Raw genomic sequence first — 21,750 nt, 5'->3', positions numbered from 1 at the left:
GTGACGAGGTTCCACTCAGAAAGTAATCAGAGTTCTCCAGCTCTGCATGAAAGCCCCCTGATGACCTGAAGATGCACACCTGTGCAACTTTTCAGGCTTCCATCAAACTGAATTAGCATCACGGACGATTCGGAGCCAGGTCTTCTTATCAGACTGAAAACCTGCTGCAGGGAGCGAGACCAAGAAACCAGAGCCACTTCACAGCTGTGCTGCGTCACTTTTTAATATCGACAACTCAGCTCTCAGTAATGCAGTGTTTTTGTGTTAATTATATAATAAAATAAATTAAGTAAGAGCGACACACATACATAAAAAGTCTTCTTCTTCTTCTTCCATACAACCATGACAGAAACACTGTAGTACACATGCCAGGCCTGCAGGTGGCACTGCCACAGAAACACACCACAACTGGAGGAGAAGCTGAGCACGTGTCACTGCGCACAAATGTATTCGAACAGCCCAGGTTTATCCGTCTTCCAACATAAAAATATCTCTCGACCCATGCCGCTCTAAAAACATATTAAGTTATTTTTATTATTATTATTACAATAATAGAAAGATTAAATATCATACTCAAAAATGTGCATTTGAGTAAAAGTTGGAGATGACAACCAAAAACAAACGGTGGATAATAATAAACATAAAAACAGGGAAAGGAAGTTGGAAAATGCTGATTTGGCATTTGCCGACTAATTAATCTTTATTATTTATTATATTTTTTAAAGACGCAAATCAAGTGTATAAAATGAAAACCGAGGATGTTGTTGTGTTGTGTTCCATGTTGTTGAGCCGTGACATGAAACTGATCTCATTACTTAATTTCTGCTGAACGCAGCATTGTGTGTCCATTCATCGTCAAGGACAAACATGTGGAAACAACAAAAACATGCTTTAAAGAGTCTCCTTCATGCAGATTATCTGTCGTGTTACTAAGTCACTGTTTATTTAAATGCAGATGATGTTTCCAGGCCGAGAGTTCAGTCTATTAAAGTCTTTTTTGTCATAACGAAACAGGAAATCATTGTCCTTTTCTCCTTAATCACTGGGAGGAGGATTAATAAAAAATATTGTTTATTTTTGTCAATAAAAACTCAAATCAAACATGAGTGTCCTCTCTTCATTTACAGCAAGATAGCAGTGACTGAAACGCAGTCACACACTGCCATCCAGTGGCACAACAGTGAAAGTGAGAGCTAATGTCTGAACAGCTGTGGCTACCAACTGTTTCCTGTAGAGGGCAGCATTGCACCTCTCTCTGTTGATGTAAGAACAGAAACACATGAGCGATGGTGGAAGCGAAGAAGAGACCAACCAGGATCAAACATCGTTTATTCAACTCTTTCGTGATGATGTTCATTTTCATATGAACAGAAAAAAAAGGGGGTGGTTTTCAATACATTTCAGATTCAAGATCAAACTGAGATTAAATCCAGTACCTGGTCATTTATGTGCAGCTTCTAACATTTGGATTTAATAAATAAATAAATAACAATCATCTAAATAAAAAAACTAAAAAAAAATACCAACAGGTTACCGTATCTTATACCCAGTCAAAAAAAAGTTTTATTCAAGAAAGATGATGTGCTGCAACATGTCCCATCACACTTTAAACTGAGATTTAATCTGAAAACTTTAGATTATTGAAGGTTTAACGTCAAACTTTGTTCACTCTTCGCTGAGCGTTTGAACCACAGACACAGACGGCCGCACCCAACGTCCACTAATGGTCGAGAAGACGCAGTGTGTGTGATTTCACACAAATGGCACTTTTTCCACTATACAGTTCTTTGTTTTTATTTACTTATTAGTTCATTATTCAGTTACACCAAAAACAACCGCTTGACAAGTCACTCGGAGTTGAGGGAACGACTGATACCAAACCCAGTAGAGCCGAAAGAGCTAGAACTGTAGAATGGAAAAGTTGCTGAGTCACTACTAATGCGAGCTACAGTTGGCAAGTAGTCAAACTTTAGGCTCGTGTTCTGCGTGAGCACACAAAAAGGAAGAGGTTGGATTTTTTTTTTTAAATGGCTAAAGCACCTAAAATAAGCAGAATATCAGCCTGATATCAAAGGTACCGCCTTAGGTGACAACGTGGACATGTTCCAATATATTTTAGCTAATTTAACGCCTCATAAATAAGAATAATAAAAAGAAGAAATCATATCACGATGCATAATGACTTTAACATGTTCCTCTGCACCGCAAACTCCACAGGAATCTTTCAGGACGGTTTCCAACATTCACAACCTGAGCCATTTACATGTTGGTTTTTTTTTACACACCTTTTTATATATGAAAATAATAATAATCAGTGCACATATACAGTGGCAATGCTGAGTGAAACAAAATCATCCTGATGGAGAACTGAAAAACGTCAGATTTAAGCAGCTTGAACAACACGGTGCAACACTGCTGTCGGTGGTGATCTGTGGGAACTGCACTTCTCCTCGCGCTGCAGCCAAACACCAGGACGCTTAACGCTCTTTATTTCTTTGTCTAATATTCTATAAATGACACGTGGAAGCCATATGCATATCATTTTCTTATATTTCAAAATAAAATGTTTTTATCCTGTATTTTTTTAGATGAAATGTTAATAAATCATGTTGATGTTATGTGGGGGAAAATGGTAGAAATATGACAGTGTGTTCATGTAATGCACCGTGCAAGTCTTTTTTAATCTCTTCTAGGATTTTTACACTTGGGGAAACCACATGCGATGCATCACTGGAAGATGAAAATGTCATGTGCAAAAGAGCCAAAATGGTTTAGTCCATTAATCAAATATTATTAAAGGGAAATGTGTCACATTTGCTTGTTTTGAACTGTGACATTTTGCTGCTTTTCTGATTTCTTTGGATTTTGAATGAATATTTGAAGGGAAATAAACAATAAACATTTCTCTGCGTTATTAGAAGTTTAAAAAACCATTGTGGAAACAATTTAAACAAGTGAATAATAGATATTTAAGTGATCCAGGATTATTATTATGTCCAACAAAGCAGCTTAAAGCTTTTTTTAAGATGAAGTACATGAACAACTTTGCATATATTAGCGACTAATTTACAGCCATTTACGCGACAACCGATATCATTTTGAACGATTGGTAAATTATCTAAAGTGTCATTTTATGTATGCGACTTAAAACATAAACATAAATCTTTGCAAAAAGGTTGAAAAAAATTCAGCAAATTTGTTTGGGGACCCCAAAAAAATCTCCTGTGACCAATCTCTGTGACACAGAAACCCTGAGTATTGATCTTTAAACACCCTGGTATGTGCCACTCTTTCTGCACCTGACCTTTCACCCCTCCATGTCTAAAAAAAAAACAAAAGACGAGGGGGGAGGAGGGAGGGGGCACAGACAGCACTCTCCTCTGCCAAGTGTCCCCGCGACATGTTTACGCCAACGGCTGATTTATGCTGCACATCACGATGCCATGTCCCGCCACTGCATCTCTAAACCTAAACACAACCCTCCAGACGAGCAGGCTGTGGCCCATGTATGGGCCCAGTGTTTACCCAGCATCCATCACTCTGACCGGTCGCAGGCGACGGCAGGGGCTTCACCATGTCAGCCAGCGTCCAGTCTGAACAGAGCACAGAGACGGATTGAGGCACGGTCGTGCTCTAAATCACGTCTGACAGCGGATTCCAGGAAGGGATTAAAAACGGAGGGTCGTCCACTCAGCGTTATCTGCAGTGCCACTCTGTCAGCCGTGTTTACACCACGAGCTGCTCGAGAGGAACAGAGTCCAGCTTTAAAAGTGAGGGAGAGAGCAAATCAAACTGAGCGGATGAAAACAAGATCAACGTGCTGCTGTGGCTCCTTCAGAGCTCATAACAAAACAAAAAAAGGGGAAAATCTGTGCAAAAACTGATCAAAACAAAAGAGTAGCCAAGGTCCGGTGGTTCCCAAACAATGGGTCGAGACCCACGGATGCGTCGTATATGATTTATTTTGGGTACCCCAAACAAATTTGTTGGATTTCCCCAAACTTTTATTGAAGATTTACCTGTATACGTTATCTTTATGTTTTTAGAGTTACGGTTAAAGGCTCAGGCAAGGGTTACCGATGGTTAAGGTAAGGCTATTTACAGTGTCCTTAAACATGGACCTCGTCAGGACCAGTAGTCCTTATGGAGACCAAAACCTGGTCCTAATTTCTGAGGACCTGGTTAAGTTTGGGGCAAAGCTTTGAATTGTGAGGTTTAGGTTAGGAATAAGGCTTTGTTTAGACCGGTCAAATTAATGAAAGTCTATACAGAGTCCTAAGAACATTCACTGTGCAAACTGAGTCTTGTTTGTTTTTGTTTGCCGATTTTCAGGAATAATCGGAGATCATCAATCAATCAATCATGTTTTTTAAACATGCTGCAGTGCAACTTTGGTGTTTTACACAGAGCTTTTGTTGAACACAGGAATGAACACGCAGAGCTGTGCTACAATGAGATAATAATAATGTGGAGTAATATTAGAATAATGGAGAATAATAATGAGGTCATATTTACAAAAATAAATGACGGTGCAGTTTTCAATATTGATGTAGATGTTAATAAATTAAGTCGTTTTACTTTTCGTTTTATCATATCCTACTCAGAACTCTCAACAGTTGCTTCATTAACCTTTAACCGCAAAAGGCAACGGGCGTGTTGAGCTGCATTGAGTCAATTAATCTCTGCTGCCACCCACTGGCTTTATTCAACACTGCACCTTAAGTGGTGTTTTTGTCCCAAGACTACCGTCCACAGCATTTGCTGCCATTTCAATTCAGCAATGTCTGAATCGACTCCCACATATCAGCAAAGTGCACCAAAAGATATTGACATTTTTAACACAGTGTCTCCTGAGGTCTTTGGTTGCAGCCACCATTTAAAGATCCCAGGAAATAAGCTACCGGTTCTCATACAATTCATATAAAACAAAATAATTTACAATCGGAGAGGATGAGGGACAAACTGAAATTAAACTGTGTGGAATGACAATGGTGATGACTTTTTTTTTAACTGTGCAAAGTTGAGAAATGATCGCTCATTTCTCTGTGGCCAAAAGAAAAGGTGAGACAGTTCACCTCAAACCTTAAATCACAAATTTGAACCCAGGAACTTTGGATACTTGGGAAGTAAATATATAAATCTCATCTGCCAACGTTTATGTTATAACCATGGCAATCTGTCACTCTGTTATTAATAAATTCTAAAGATAATTTACACAAAACCAAATATCTACAAGATCATTCCAGAAGAGCTCAACATGATGCTGTTGAAGCTTGTTTTTTTAGTTTTTTTTCTGTGCATTTTAAAGACAATGAGTCTCTGTTTTTTGGGATTATGTTGAAGCATTTCTACTTCTGATGTGTCAGTTTTTCAGCCATTACCTCAAACTGTAACTCCTTCTCCCGATTTGTCCAGATTGCTCTTGCCGGCGTCCAGAGTTTCTCTGTGACTGAGAAACCAACATCATCTTTACACAATCTCCGTGTCTTTCTCTTTTTGTTTGATTGTATTTCTTCTTTTTTCTGGGGAATGAGTTAGCTGTTAGCCGCCTGCTCCTTCTCTGCCTTCTCTTTGGCCTTTTCCTTCTCCATCAGAATCTCTTCCTTCTGCAGCATCACGATGATGTCAGACACCTGAGAGGTGGAGATGTCGATGTCTTCCTTGTCGATCAGCTCCACCACCTGGGATAATACAGGGAGGGAGGGATTTGTATTGAAGTATTTCAGACATTTTTTTATTGAAGAAACTTCAAATACATTTACAAGATGAACTCTACAACAACTACAACAATGGTTTATTGTTCTCCTGTTTATGGACAAGTGGTGGCACTCTGATTGAACAGCAGAGGGCAGGACTGTTCATTATTTGGTAGAAAATACTGCGCTCATGAGGAATCATACTGCTCAGTGAGTAAGTATGAGGTACATGTTGACAGCATCATTGGGATGGGAGTCTAGTTTTCGCGTTGACTTACTTTGATGACGTCGTCTATGTCGATCTTCCCGTCCTTGTTGTCGTCGAGGGCCTCGGCGATGCGCTGCAGCTTGTCCTCGGGAATGTTCTGGATCTGTCGCATGATGTTGATCAGCTCGTCGATACTGACGAGGTTCTCCCTGAAGGTGTAGAACAGACTGCATACAGGAAACAGTTACCAGACTTGGCAGGGCGTAAAATGCGGTGGAGAAGCCGGAGACGTTCGATGCGCTGCACTCAAGGTTCCCAGATCACACCAATCAAATTAGAGCTTAAATTTTTTTCAAATTCACAACAGATTAAATATGGCAAGTGAGCTGAAATCATGCTGAAATGCCATGCATCACTCTTTAAATTTAAACATGTTGCACTGATTTTCTCATTAAAGCTGGTATATGTTATATGCTATGCTCTGCGCAGCTTTAAACAGCATCGATTAATATTATCCACCATATTATAAAGCAAATTTTACAATATCAAAAAACATCTGTGAACCACGTGGGATCTTCCTGTTTAAAAGTTGATTTAAGAGATTAACTCATTAAAATGTGTTAATTAAAACAAGTGGGCAGAATTGTGATGAATTGAAGCGATGACTAAGCAATGATTGATCATTTGAGCAATGTTAGCACAAACGCAAGCAAGCAAATGGCCGTTCAGCACAGTTTCTTACCTTGTGACATCACTATGTTTAGTAAAGAATAATCTGCAAAAAGTTTAATTGTTTAATTAGCTGCTGAATTTGGTTTTGTTGTAGAATAAATAGAATTGAAAATAACAGTTTTTGTTTTTTTCTGGGAAGCCTTTTGTTGCTTGTTTTGTCTCCACCAGCATTTTACAAAGAAAGCACTGATGAAGGCGCTGCTAATGATGATGATGATGATGATAGTTGGAAATGATATGTTTAAAAAAAAGAAAAAAAATGGAATCCAATGTTTTTTAAATTTCTAGATAAATTGTTGGGTGAATTTTGAGCTGAAGTGAATGATGCACAGGCAACCAAACCAATTATCAAATCAACTATGAAACTCAATTATAAAACAGCAGCATTGGTTACAGAATCTTAGGGCTGCAATGATTATTCTATTATTGATCGATAAATCAGTTTGAGTGTTTTTTTAAGGATTAAAACAAGATTTCAGATTTTCAGCTTCTGAAATGTGACTATTTTCTGGTTTCTTTGCTCCATATAATTTTTGGTTTGTGGACAGAACAAGACATTTGAGAATATTATAGTGTCTAGGTTTGGGAAAAGCTGGTCAACATTTTTCAAAGTTTTTGGACCAAAGAGCCAATCGACTAATCAAGAAAATAATCAACAGATTGATTGATTGATTATGAAATGAATCATCAGTTGCATCCCCCTTACTGACGAGAAGAGCTGTGTTTGCATTATGGCTGCAGCGACGCCAAACACTCAAACTGAAGAATCGATTGTCAAAATAGTTGTGGATTAATTGGGGGAAAATGTAAAGATCTCCAATTGAAAGTAAAACAGTATTATCATCATATCACCATCTCCTAAAAGCAGTGCGGTGTCTCTGTGACATACCCAATGGGTGGGCTTGTTCCACTGTCCATCTGTCCGTCCAGGATCTCCTTGTCCTTCTCCAGCTCCACGATGATCTTGTCCATGCGACCGATCATGCGGTTGACTCTCTTGGACAGACGCTGACTCGCTTTCGACTCCTTCACCGTCTCCTGGCCGCTCTTAGACAGCTCCTTCTTTATTTCCTCCAGATCCTGCAGAGATCACGGGCTTGTAACAAACAAACAAACAAAAAATATCGCATTTGTTTAGGGTGCAGAATAAAGAATAGAGCACCTCATTGTATTCTTGGACATCATCCTTAAGATCCTCCAACTCCTCTTTCTCCAGAGTCAACAGCTTCTTCTGCTCCTTCAGCTTTGAGCAGGCGTCGCTCAGCATGTCGATCTCCTCTTTGGTGATCTCCTCATCCTGAAAGATCAACACACAACACACCATTAGAGGTCAAGTTCATTCTAAATTTTCTTTTTGAGATATGATGCTCAAGACCCCTGGATTAATCAGTCTAATACACTGGAGTATTTCCATTTCCAGAAGTTTTGATGAACACTGCTCACAAACAGACTAACAACCTTCATGTCAAAGTTGGTAAACACACAGTCTCAGTTGCACATACATGTCATAAAGCCCAGATAACAGACCAACCTAAACACACATAATGGGTAAAAACAAAGGGAGGCGAGGCTACAGAGGAAAAGGAGAAAGTCTTCATGAGCCAATATGTTCCAACAAGATGGAGGGAAGTGTGCAGATCTTCTAAGGTTGTTCGATTGGGAAGAAAAGTTTGAAAATGGGTCTGTGCAGATCAAGTAGGATCAAAGGAGGAGAAGTCCTCACAGATGTGGGTTAAACACATTAGCAGAGTGGAAATATTATCCTAGAAAAAAGTGACCTGTGGCTGCAACGTACAAAAATCAAACCCGAGCTCTTGTGACACGTTCCTGATTTGTCTGTTTTCTGTTCTATAATTCAAAATGTTGAAAAATATGAACGGTATTAACTTAAACTTGAAATGATAATGTTCTCAAATGTCTTGTTTTGTCCACAAACCATAAGTATTCAGTTTTAATGATTTATTTGTTATATGGAGCAAAGATAAAGATTAATCCATTAACAAAACAGATTAATAAAACCCTGTATTTATGGGTTATTTCCTGTACATTAGATATTATTTGTAATCCCTTTGAGCATAACATCCAACAGCAGAAAAAAAAAAATGGTCAAATCACTCTTTTATGTGCCATGACTGTTTAACCCACATCTGTGTTTGCTCAAGGAAAGACAGGTTTGACAGGATGACTGTTGGTGAACTGGTGTGGAGGAGAACACAATGTCAAACCTGACCTGGAAGCGCAGGAAAGTCTGCCAATGTTCAAACTGAGCAGTGCAGAAAACAAAGACGTGGAAACCAGTGAGCCACATGGTTTTTGTGATCAGATCTGGGGACGCAAGATCAATCGGGATGGACGTTAATACCAGTATTATACATGTAAAAATGTTACCTTGGTTCCCTCTAAGACAGGAGCTGTGTCCTTCAGCGTCTCTGAATCAGCCTCCATCTTATTGAGCTTCATCCTCTCTGCTTCCAGCTCCATCTCACCCTGCTGCACAAGACGGTGACCAGACAAAAAAAAGGATATCAGGACTGAATGAATTAAGTGGAGTTAAGGAAGTTTAAATGCTAATCTGTACAGTAAAACATAATTTCCCTTGCTTACTCTGCCATGTTTGCAGGTTTTGAGCTGTCAGAGTTCACTGCGCACTTTAAATCCACAGAGATTGAGCATACATCGCAGGAACCTGACTGACTGAATATATATTATGCTTGTGCTGCCCCCTGGTGGTGTGGAAACAGCCAGCGCAGAGGTGACAACTACAAAAGCTTAATCCAGGGTTTCTTACTCCTGGTCAACACACCTGATTCAAATCAATGGGTCGTTATCAGAGCTTACTGACGAGCTGACCATTTGAATCAGGTGTGTTTGAGCAGGGAAACACCCGATACATGTCTTTTAGCCATTTGTTGAGGGGAATTTAAATGTTTTATGTGAAAAATTAAACACATTGGGTTTCATTTACCTTTGCAACCTTCTCTGCGGCATCAGCCAGCCTCTCCATCTCACGCTCTTTGTTGTCCTGGCGAATGGCCGCCTCCTCCTGCAGCGTTGTCTCCAGTTTGGTCTTATTGTCCACTTTGGAGAGCTCCATCTCTGCCAAATTCAACTGAGCCTCCTTTGTCTGGAGAGGAGCAAATTGTTGTTGTTTTTTTTAGAACATTTTAGACTCTATAGACTTGAAAAACAAAAACTATATTTAAAAACCCGACTTTTATTGTACATACCACCATCTCAGGCAGCGTCTGCAGTGTGGTCTTCAGCTGGTCGGCAGGAGACAGGGTGTCAGGGAGGTACATGGCCCGAGACAGCAGCAGCAGAGAGGTGGGGATCTGCTGGTTCAGGTGCAGGTCCAACCACTTCAGACAATACAAAGATGAACGTTTTAAAGACATACAGCATTAATTATTATAATAAGGGACCTTTGAAAACATTTTCGGATATTTTGTGGACAAGAACAGACAATCAAATATGAAAATAATCCCCAATCAAACTCTCCAACATCCTGCATCCTTGTTACCTGGCCGAGTTGCTCTCTCAGACGTTCTTCTGTGACTCCGAGTGACCTCATCCCTCTGACGCGGCAGGCTGCCTGCACCTCAGTCACGCTCAGACTGTCCACTCCTTCCTCTGCTATCAGCTGATAAAAACAAATATCTGAGGTCACACAGGGACTTCACATGACCTCCATTATTAACAGTGTCACAAAATACTGAGTGTTTCTACCTTGTCGTCGGCTCGAATGGTCCTCAGCTTCATGATGAGCTGGAAGCGCAGGAAGTTGTTGGTTCCGATGGACTGGAGCTCCAGGAGGCGACAGAGAGCCACCAGCTGAGGTCGCGTCAGATTGTCCAGAGTCAGGTCGTCCTCAAACAGTTTGGAGAATTTCAAGATCTGCTCGTTACTCGGACGTTCTCCGGAGTTCCGGATCTGCGAGGACAAAGAGAGAAAGTGTGAAAAACACTTTTAAAGTCTTTTGTTCAAAAGAACCTGAATAAAGGCGGAAGAGTTTGAGAGAAACATGTTGTTGAGACGTTAGCATTGTGACTTGCTCAAAATCACCTGATTCAAATAGTCAGCTCGTCAGTAAACTGCTGAAGCCTGATAATGACCCAATTATTTGAATCAGGTGTGTTGGAGCAGGGAAACTCAGAAAACAAAAAGGAAAAAAAAATGTTTTACATTTGTGGCAGGCTATTACAGCTACTATAAATGTAGATATCCATGATCCAGTTACATCGTTAAAACCTATCTGAGCTACCAATTACAGACAGTTTACTGTTTCCACCACCAGAGGGCAGCACATTGCTTGGTCGGAGCAGACACCAACCATTTGGAAGAAGGTGGAGAACTCCTCGGCTACATCGCTTTTGGCAGCTTTGTTCCTCAGGGCGATCTCCTCAATGGTGTCCTGCAAGAACTTGGCCATCTCCAGTTTGACCCTCAGCTCCTTTTTCAACCTCTCCTCCTGAAAACACAACATTAATGCATAACTATGCCGTATTTAACTATGACAACATTCAGCTCTGCAATTAGATCAAATCTTGGTAATATATTATAATCTAGAATCACTATTATTTCTAATAGTGTTGTGGCATTAAAAAATACCAATCCGCCAATTTAGTCTGTAATGATCCTCCATTATAAGTATTAAGGCAACACAGTGTACCAACAAACAACAAGGAAATGTGATGGGAAAATGAGAGCGAAAGTGTTGTAGAGTGTTGAGAAAGGAGGATATTTACAAAGGGTAATAATTATCATAGCCAAACACAATGGAACAACACGTCAGGGATCCTGTTGTGGTTTTGGATTAGACCGTAATTAGGATTAGCCCTTTGTCAGAGTGAGACAGTGCTCTAATCCCATCATCTGGTTCTCAGGTGAAAGGTCTGTGCACGGTGAACGAGGATTGAAATACAATCTAATTTTAATCTGGTTATTATATCAAATTATAATCTATGGAATAATTGAATTAACTCCAACACCCTGAGATGAAATTTTCATGATCTATGAATTTAATCTGTAATAATGGAGAAATTGAAGAACAAATAACAAATAAATGAACTTCACTTTTTATATGTGTAAAAATCACCTATCATATCATAATAACACGATGCTCAAATTCGAGCTGATGTTTCTTGTCTGTGTCTGCAGCTTTGGTTTAAAGGCCCAGGTTATTTTACCTTCTTTGACTGTGTCTCAAAGGTGGACGGCAGCATGTTGGGGAAGAGCTTCAGAGCCACGGGGAGCAGGAACTCCATGAAGGGGACAATGATGAAGACGAGGAAGGGGACGAGTCTGAAGACGTCCGCACACGTTCTGAGAAACTGAGGAGGAAATGAAGAGAAATGACATGAGTGGATAAAGTTTTCATGAGTCCAATCTGTGCTTGATATAAATGTAAGTCGGTGTCTGCTTCTGTTTGGATTTTCAGTCATGAAACTAAAAGGTTGGGAAATATTCTGCAAATTTGGGCCACAATGATCGGATCGAAATGATTTTACTTAGCAGCAGTCGGAGCTTTAAAGAACAGCAAAATACTGTAAATAATTTCCAAAACAACAAGAGGAGTCAATGCAGATACTTGGTGGCAGTTTGTTCATGCGTCCAGCAGAGGGCAGAGACACGCTAAAGAAAAAAACAGTGGGGAATCCCATGATGTTTGGTTAGTTTTTTTTCCTTTTGTCTGCTCAGTTTCCCTCTAATAACAATTTGAACTGTCAGCACTTTGAATGCACCGGCGCACATTTTCTCACGCAGCATTCTTACTGTGGATACTAATCGACACACTGCATTCCCTAAACCCTTACCTTAACTTAACTTAACTTAACTTAAACCATCACAACTAAAAGCCTTGGCCTAAACCCAATTCTAGACCTAAACCTGAAACCAGGTCTTAACCCCCCAAAAAGCCCTTTAATGATGTGGTTTATATGGTTTTTGGTCCTACGCATACAAGAACATTCACACAGGTTAGTGTAGCACTTCTACTTCGGACACTGCAATGAATTCCATTCATTTGGACAGCATAAACAAAGTGTTATCCCAAACCAGATCATGCTTAGCACTAATCTTAACCTAACTACAAGTCCTTAAACTTGACCTATTCCTCAGAAATGAGGTTCTCCCAGGCATTGGTCTCCATGAGGAGAACATACGGTCACTGTTTATGCCAGAAAAGGTCCTAAAGAGGCAACAGACACCTCCTAATTTACTGGCACGTTATTTACACACAGCCCTGAACCAAAGTGAACATTCTGCCTCACAAAGCTCAAAAAACTGCTCCGACAGGAAGCTCATTTGTTCAGGACAGAACCTGAACAATCCTCTGAGTGTAGAAGCAGCTCACGGACACTAGTCTGCTTCATTGTACAGCTGTCCCCCTGTGGCTAACTGACCGCACCACGACACAATCCAGACCACTCGCTTACAGCAGCAGCTCCAGAGGGGAGAAGGCAAAAAAACACGAGTCCTTCTTTCTCCGCCCTTTCCCACCTGCATGTCAGTGGACCAGTAGGGTGAAGGATTTAGGCCAGGCTCAGTGAAAAGGCCTTTGTCCACTGGTCCATTGACATGTATATCATCTCCCAGAGCTCAACATCAAAAGGAAAGTGGACGGGTGGGGTTGACGGATGAAAATAGAAGGAGCCTTAAACGGAGGCCGGAGTATTGTAAGTGAATATGAAAGGAGGGGATTAAGGAGGCAAAGCCAGACCAGGCCTGATGAATGGGAGGTAGATGGTTTCAGGACATGCGCTCCGAGGGAGTCAGCTGCATTTGAAAAGGTGCAGATGAGATGGTGGGTGGTGGGTTTAATGTATGGACGGAGGGGAGGGGGGTCAATGTGAGCACTGACCAGCAGCAGCTATTAGCACAGCACTAAAATCCATTTCCCTTTTCTTTAGCATAATCACTCAAAGTTTTAGACACTGAAAATGTCCAAGATGTCTCAGCTCATTGGACATAAAAGCTGATATGATGGCGAGAAACTTTCAGGGACGAGAACTGGTGTAAAGTTATGTATCTGAGACTTATAGAACACGTAAAGATACTTCCTATTCAGGCAGTAGCAGTGGCAGCAGCAGCAGCACTGAGAGTCTGTTGAATAAACACTCAGCGGCCCGCTAATTTCTGTAATTGATCCCATTAAGTTTGAGAAGCTGTGGATTAAACATTATAGAACAAGATGTCAGAGCTGCCTGACAACAATCCCTGCTCAGTCATGCCCTGATCTCTAAACGAAAGCTGGTTAACCACTCTGTAAACTCTGAGTCAGAGTGGAAACATGTACACAGTGCTAGGAACTGGCTGGCGGGTCACTTCTCCCATCTCTGCTTCTGTTCAGATGCAAGTGGGGGAAAAAAACATTTGGATGCTTTGTAGCAAAATGGCCGACAGACTCATACACGTGCCACATATGGTCAAAGTTTACCAGTAATTCGCCATTTGCTAAGCCCCACCCTCTCACTTACTGTTGATACTGGAGCTGTAAAACTTTCCACTCCCAGATTTGCAGTTTACAGTGACAACAGAAGCAGATTTATATGGACCCCAAGAAACACGAAAGAAAAATGTGTTGAAACAATGGATTTCAGACAAAGAGACAATAAATTCAAGTTATTTTAAAAGCAATAGTTGATGTTTTACCCTAATGTGTTACCCTAACACATGAAGAAGTTGAAAATGGATTGCTTTTCTTTGGCTAGTTAAATATAATGCTGTGTCTTCACAATAACATTTTCAGCTAACAAACAGATGCAGTTTTTTTTAAATATGAAATTCTTTATCAAAATAACAGGGATTATAATGTAGTAAGCCAAGGCTCCTTTTGGGTTTGTTGTTGTTTCTCAGTTATAAACAACATTTTTCTGGTGATTGGACACTGGTGTCATTTAAAGTCAAATTTCTAAAATTTCTAAGTGCGAATTTGATCTCATTTGTTGAACTACTCTTCGTGCCCTGATAGTCATCAATTTATCAGTTGCATTGTGTACTAGGAGTGAAAGTGTAGCCTGGTTTACTGTAATTTAAAAACACATATAGTTGCATGAATTCTGCTCTGTGTATACCTGTCAACCACACACCAAAAATGGAGAGGTTTTAAAACACTGCTGCATTTGTTTTTGTTTGAAAACTACAGAGCTGCATTTCAGTCTTGACAAACAAAGATGGAGACCTTTGGAAATGATTGATGACGCTTATCCTGGGATAAGCACTGTCGATAACAATACTCTTCATGGGTCTAGTGATAGTTACTTCAACTAGATGTCCATAAATAAATCATGATCATAAAACTTTCACAACAACATCTACATTTCCTGACTCACCTGTCTCCTCTCACGTCGAGACAGGACATGTCCATGCAGGACATTCCACAGCATTCGCGCTGAAATCGTGGTGTCAAACCACAGCAGCTTGAAGCCGTGGTAGTAATGTTTGACTTCATCTACGACCCACTGTCTGACTGTCCTCCTCACAGGCTGTGCGTCGACCGCGGGACTGTACACGGGACCTCCTTCCTCCAGCTTCTTCTTGTCCTTTATGGACCGCAGCGACTTCTCCACCTTCGAATCGTCCCATCTCCTTCCTGATGTGTGTATCCACCGGACACTGGCGATGTACTGCTGTGGCGCTGTCGTCCACTGGGATCCTGGGTGCAGTGAAGTAGAGGCTCTGAGGCTGAAAGCGCAGAAGAGCCGCTGTGAGTCCCAACTCGGGCCCGACACAGGGAGGGTAGGAGTGACTATGGAAACTGAAGTCAAACTCGCAGGTCGGTGTACATCAGGTCTGGACAACAGGGAGACAAGATTCAAAATGATATATGATTATTTTGCATTTCTAATAACATTTTTTGTGTGTATGTGTTATTTTCAGATGCTGTCGGGAGCTGCAGACACGGTTTAATCCCACTTACATGTGACTGGAGAGTCTGAGAGCTGTGCAGCTGAAACAGGCACCATCTTGTAGTTTCCCTGAAAGGAAAAGGGACAAAAAAAATAATTAATTAATCAACAACTATTTTGATAGTGGATGGATTAATATATGAATCATCCGTAGTGAGCCCTGATCCAACACACTCAAATAAATGGGTCGTTCAGGCTTCAGCAGAGCTTACTGACGAGCTGGCCATTTGAATCGGGCGTTTTTGAACAGGGAAACACCTGAAACATGCAGGAGTGAGAAACCCTGACCTACACACATAAAATGTGTCAGGTTATTAATATTGTGAGAAAACGCTGTTCTTTTTCTTAATCTTAAACGTGCACCAACATTCACAACAAATAATCATATTATGACAGCTTTACCTGTCAATAAATCTGATTCTTATTTTACCTGCATTTTTTACAGCACACTAATTAGTTTCAAATGATTCTAATTTGTGCAGCTATAAAGAAGCTTGTGTTAATACAGTGTATTGTTTCTGTGTAACTGTCTCCACATTGTTGTTGTTAATGGTGGCCATAATATTCACACCCTCAGTGAGGCCCACAGAGGGGACTGAACACACAGAGGTCACTATCAAACCGTTGCAGAATGAGAGAGCGAGAGAGGGTGGAGTGGTGAGACGCTACGGGCCAATCATAAGAGAGCAGATGGCTTAGCCACACCCTCTCTCTGCTTCTCACATGGCCGGCTGCATGAATCCAACAGGTTCTGATGGAAGCGACGAGCACTGGAGCAGAGTCACCTTTGTGGTCGAGTGAGAGAAATCCCTGGAAATACAGTAGATTACCTCACACAGGCTGACCTTTACTACTGACCTGGACCAGTGTCCACACATCTACACTCGCTGTTTCCTCTGTTGTTTCATCCCCACCCTGTGGATTTCAACACTTGTAGTTTCACATTCAAACCTCCAGGATCCGTTACATCAGGTCAATCAGTTCCTAATTCTGGCTCCACAACCAGGACTGATTATGACACTGTTTTGGTTTTGTCCGTAAAATAAAGCTATTCTGACTTATTTGTTATATGGAGCAAAGAAACCAGTAAATTATTATTGTGATTGTGATGGAATATTGTGATATTTAAACTCATATCACCGCCCCTCTCCTGACCAGAGTAGATGCTCAGTGGCCCGCAGGTCATTTGAAGTTGAGATCCCTGCTATATGGGTAAAATAGGACTTAGTTTACAGTAGCGTGGGTATGATTTCGTCTTCCCTGACCCTAAATAGACCTTGGTCTGGTCATGAAAGGTCATGACCGGTTCATGCCCTCCTGTACACAAGAGCCTGCAGGGTTCTGGCAGGCTGTAAATAGTTAAACTGGCAGTTTTATATCACTTCCTCATGTACCCTGTGAGCAGTAAATGACCCGTCAGAGGCTTCGGGTCAGTGCTCCACTAATCAGGCTGTTACTTTAACTCCAGGTATTTCCATGTGCTGCTGTAAAGCACACCAAACATGTTGTTTACATCCACAGTGGCCAAATGAAAATAAACCACAGCCTGGAAACACAAAGATTTCTAGGAAGACGAGTACTATAGATGGACTGTCTGGTTTATAGAGCAACGTACAGTATCACCTTTCAGTGCAGGGCTGAAACATTATCAATCACTTCATCCCTACTTTGCTTCAGAGCCAAACAGATTTAACAGTATGAAAACCATGGCCAAAAAATGCTTTGATATTTGGTTATAACAATGTTTTTCTATAGTTAAACTTTAAAATATCAAGTGCATATACATTTCGTTGTCATAAGGGGTTTATTAACAACATTGTACGTAGGAATGCAATGATAAATTGATTTTTGACCAATTACTAAATTAATTACCAACTATTTAGATCATCTTTTCAATTTCTTGAATTTTGCAAATATTATATCCTAAATATTCACGTTTAAGAAGCTGAGAGAGAACACACTTTAATTATTTTTTTTTTTTTAAACTGTAGCATAATATGTCAGTTTTATTTAATAATTAATTACTACTAATATCAGTAACACAGCTATAACGCTCTTTGACGCTGTGTTAGACAAGGCTCTAATCTCTACTGACTGACTTTACAGCCTTTTCCTTAATGAGTGCTTCATTTCCAGCGTGGAAGTCAAAGTTCAGCGGTCACAGTGGGCAGCAGCAGGGACTGATCAGTGTTACAACCCTCGTCGAAGATTATTTGTCTTCCTTGAGCAGGTTAGAGCTGGGATTACAACAGAACAGATTATCCAAATATCTGTTGTCCTGCTTTGTGAGAAGGTGGATTTGTAATTAAGACACAATTATTTACTTATATCATAATCACTACTAGGATATGAGGAAGTGAACATGAATACATGGCGGGAAAATTACACTCATGTGTTAGTGAGGTGGAGTTAAAACAGGCACTGACTATCCTTTCGCAATTTGTCTGATAATCTGGGCCTAAAGCCAAGATCGCAGTCTCAGTCTGTCCACTTCAGACACCCAAATCCCCATCATGACCCTGTCATCTATTTATAAACACAGTGTTAATGCGCCAACATAAACACCTTTACTGTAGCTTTCCTGTCATTTTGATGTGTGATGAGTGATGTACCAAAACATCCTGTAAAATACAGAGTTCATGAGGAATGTGCACAGATACAGAAAACAAGCAGTTTGACCAAAGACCAGTCAGAGGAAAGACCATGTTTTCATTATTGGCACTGGTGGATTATTGCCAATTATTGCAATCATTAAACTGTTATATTATATCAGATGGAGGGAAAAGAAATCAACTAAATATTGGGGCCAGATTATGAAATTGGCCCCGATTATCAGCCAACGCCTGTCCTGATTTCTGATGACAGAAAAACCCACATAAAACTGAAACTTGATAGCGAGCTGCTGGCTAATAATAAACATCAATTGTGCTGTTTTCAGATGGAAGAAAGTACTGGCATCCCAGGATGCTTCATAATTAAATGTTATTATAGCTTTAACATAATTGATTTCTGTCAGAAATATTTATTTTACATTTTTGCGTGTAAAAATGCAGGCAACTCAGTTCCAGTATATGCATGAGTATTCACCACTCATTTTCTGCCTTCAACAAAATGATACTGAGATGGGCCAAAGTTTGCCCAAGTTTAGGCAGTTCAGCAGTACAATTTTAATAAGATGCTCTAAGATGTGTTGATAATATGATAACAACCACATTTTAAAAACAACAAAAAACGAAACCACCCCTTTAGATCCTACTTCCTCGAGTTTCCACATTACACCTAGTTCAGGAAAGGACATCTTGTGGATAAACAGAGAGGGGGGGCAGTTTGCCATGGCAACAGACACACACACACTGCAGTGGGGAAAGACAGCGCCGCTAGTGGTTAAAACAGAAACCGAGCTGTCCTCAAATAACCCAGCAGCTCCTTCATTCAGTTAAGTCACTGCTTCTTTTCTACCTGTTTAAGTCAGGTGTGATGATCAGAAAACGCTGAGTCAAGCGAGGTCACGCAACTACCTGCAATGTCAGCATTGACACCATGCGGTCATTAAAAATGTGTGTAATTCAGTTGTGTATGACTGTTTAATACACAGGTATGTGCTAGTAACGCTTTTGCTTTCACCCTCGCTCATTCATCATCATCTTACCGGAAACCATGTTACTAAACACCTTCCTCTGCAGAGACACAAGTCCTCTGTATGCTAACATGACCACAGCTAAGTTAGCTTAGCAACAAATACACGAGTGAATACGTGTTATATACGCATTTTTAAAAGCAAATAAATCACATATTTACCTTTAGATAATTCATTCTTTAGTGTCCTGGAGGTTTTCATTAAAGGTGCCACGGACCTGGTAAAGAGGATTGACGCCATGCGGAGGTTTCTCTTTTTTTCACGCTGCCTTTGCTTCACTTACAAGCTAGCTAGCCAGTTAGCTAGCCACTGATTGTTCCGGTGGGCCACAAAAAAGTAGTACGGTAACTTAAGTCACAACGATCCAGGAATCTTCGTCCGCTTATAACAAGCTACGACGCATTAATTACTGTTCATATGGGAACGTCTCTCCATGTCATGTGTGCCCTTCCCTGGTCCGTGGATGACAGCTAGCCGAATGACGTCAAGCCGGCGCAAGCTGTGTGGCGTGAGCGTGCATAGATATGTGAGCGTGTCCGTAAGGCGACCATGGATGTATTAACTGGATAGAGCACCGCCCCCTGTGCATTGAAGACAGTTTTGTCATGGTGGCCACTCTGGGTACTGCAACAAAAAATACTCATTGGGCCCAAAAAGCAATTTTTCCATTGAGCACAATAGCAAAAGAGACACCTGTAAAAGTGTCCACAGGACACCTCGAAACATGGACATAGGCTTTTATGGAACTTTATATTCTATAGTTTTTATTCATGGAGTTTCATGTTTGTAACACCTCCCTAAAGCCCATAAAAAGTCCGGAAAAATATTATTTCTCAGAGTGACGTCAGAGCTGTGTAGGCGCACAGCAAAGCGCGGTCATGTGGCGTCTCGGGAACGGAGCGACTGTCAGTGATATGAGAACTTAATGGAACATGTGAATAAAACCTGTGTTGATTCATTCATGAGAGGAGACTGACATCGTGACACTGATGACGGTGTGATGCACTGAGACCTGCGCTCACTTCACCACTGATTCATGTGAAGTCTGCTTTGTCTTATCGTCACTATCTGTTCATAAAGTTACTGATAATTGTGATCAACAAGTGAATTATAGCTGAAGATAAACATGTTGAGTGAAACAATCTGGAGTTATAATACTACTTTCAACACGTTGTTATTGTTCCTAATAATATGATCATGTTAGAGTCTGCAGGTTTTCTGGCCTGACTTTATTTGAATATGTTATCATTATTATATTAACCATAATAGTAATTATTATAAAAACAGTTACAAAATCGTATTCATTGTTAATATTCAATGGAATTGCTGTTTAAATCATCATAAAAGTACTTAATGTTGTCATTATTTCCTTGGACAATAATATATAAAAGAGTCCTGTGACAGCAAAATGTTTGTACATTAAGAGATTTTTGATTATTAGCATACAGTATATCAGTGAATGGAAAATCAACATTTGATTTGATTTATATAAGGGATATCGGGCAAAAGCAACTCATAAACTATATAGCCACGGTCAATTAAATAAACCATTAAATGGATAATTTTAACCTTTAATGACGTCATGATACGTTTCAGCTTACTGTATTCACTATTGATTGGTTTTGCCATTTATTTATTCTGACGTGCCATCAGAATTCATGAAATCCACTTGCATGCTTTTGCAAATGATTCAGGTTAATTTTACATTTTATTCTTTTAAAATCTTAACTTGAAACATTTATTTAGAAAGGCTTTTAAAACCTGGCAGCACTGTGACACTTTCCTTCTGTACATTTTCTCATATTATTGTATGATAATTGTTGTGACATTGATTCATTGATTGATCTAAATCAATGTGATATTTCTCTCTCTGCTTCTTTTATGCCCCCCCCCCCCCCCCACACACACACACACACACACACACACTTAAAATAATAATAATAATAATAATAATGATATTAATGCTGTAAAAAGCAAGAAATTGGAACAAGTTAGAACAAATATGTTTTGTTTTTTTTATTATGAGGAGACTAAAATAAAATCCACTGTACATGGATTTATATATATATGTCATTAGAAGGTGACAGCACAGGTGACATAGTGATACATTTAATTTATAAAACCTACTGTTTCCGCTTCACAAGTTCACTCCAGTTAACTGTTGACGTAATATCACATATACAGTGATGAAGTGTGTCAGATGCTAAATGAACAGGCAAAGACGATGGCGTAAACAGAGTGAGTAAACGGTCAAAAAAGAACCTCAAGAACTGTGGAAGCAACAAGCTCAGTGGGTAAAACAGCTGCTCCCACAGCTCACCATAAGGTTTGAACTCATAACCTCAGACACTTCTTCTTCTTCTTCAAGTCTTCTTCTTACTGACCTGCAGAACATCACGTTGCTGGTATTTTTAAATTCTTATTTTGGTCTGAATTTCTAAAGTTCTGAGATGCATGTAATGACAGAGGTTTGGGGGTTTTTTTTATAGAAGAAAATAATGACTAGGAAATGAATGATGGTCATTTCCCAAGAAAATGCAGTCCAGTGTGCGTGTGCATGTTTGTACCTTT

The 21,750-nt window shown here is 40.1% G+C and overlaps 1 protein-coding gene across 4 annotated transcripts; it reads right to left on the bottom strand.

Annotated features, from left to right (window-relative positions):
- Window positions 1-1,392: 1,392 nt before the first annotated feature.
- letm1 (leucine zipper-EF-hand containing transmembrane protein 1) lies at window positions 1,393-19,626 on the bottom strand. 4 transcript variants are annotated; one of them, XM_083904124.1, is made up of 15 exons: window positions 19,341-19,626; window positions 15,554-15,611; window positions 14,967-15,426; window positions 11,823-11,966; window positions 10,967-11,104; window positions 10,363-10,566; window positions 10,157-10,276; window positions 9,864-9,995; window positions 9,602-9,760; window positions 9,025-9,126; window positions 7,799-7,933; window positions 7,526-7,716; window positions 6,647-6,679; window positions 5,975-6,131; window positions 1,393-5,681 (listed from the first exon to the last, which is right to left on the bottom strand). In XM_083904124.1, the coding sequence occupies exons 1-15, from the start codon at window positions 19,417-19,419 to the stop codon at window positions 5,535-5,537; spliced, it is 2,259 nt and encodes a 752-aa protein (XP_083760250.1). In that variant the 5' UTR covers window positions 19,420-19,626; the 3' UTR covers window positions 1,393-5,534. The 4 variants fall into 4 exon arrangements, with proteins under 4 accessions (XP_083760250.1, XP_083760251.1, XP_083760252.1 ...); XM_083904125.1 differs by having other exon boundaries at window positions 5,975-6,113; XM_083904126.1 differs by lacking the exon at window positions 6,647-6,679.
- Window positions 19,627-21,750: the final 2,124 nt, after the last annotated feature.

The sequence above is a fragment of the Microchirus variegatus genome, assembly GCF_963457635.1.
Source record: "Microchirus variegatus genome assembly, chromosome: 2".
NCBI classification, from domain to species: domain Eukaryota; kingdom Metazoa; phylum Chordata; class Actinopteri; order Pleuronectiformes; family Soleidae; genus Microchirus; species Microchirus variegatus.
This window is presented reverse-complemented; position numbering and strand designations above follow the sequence as displayed.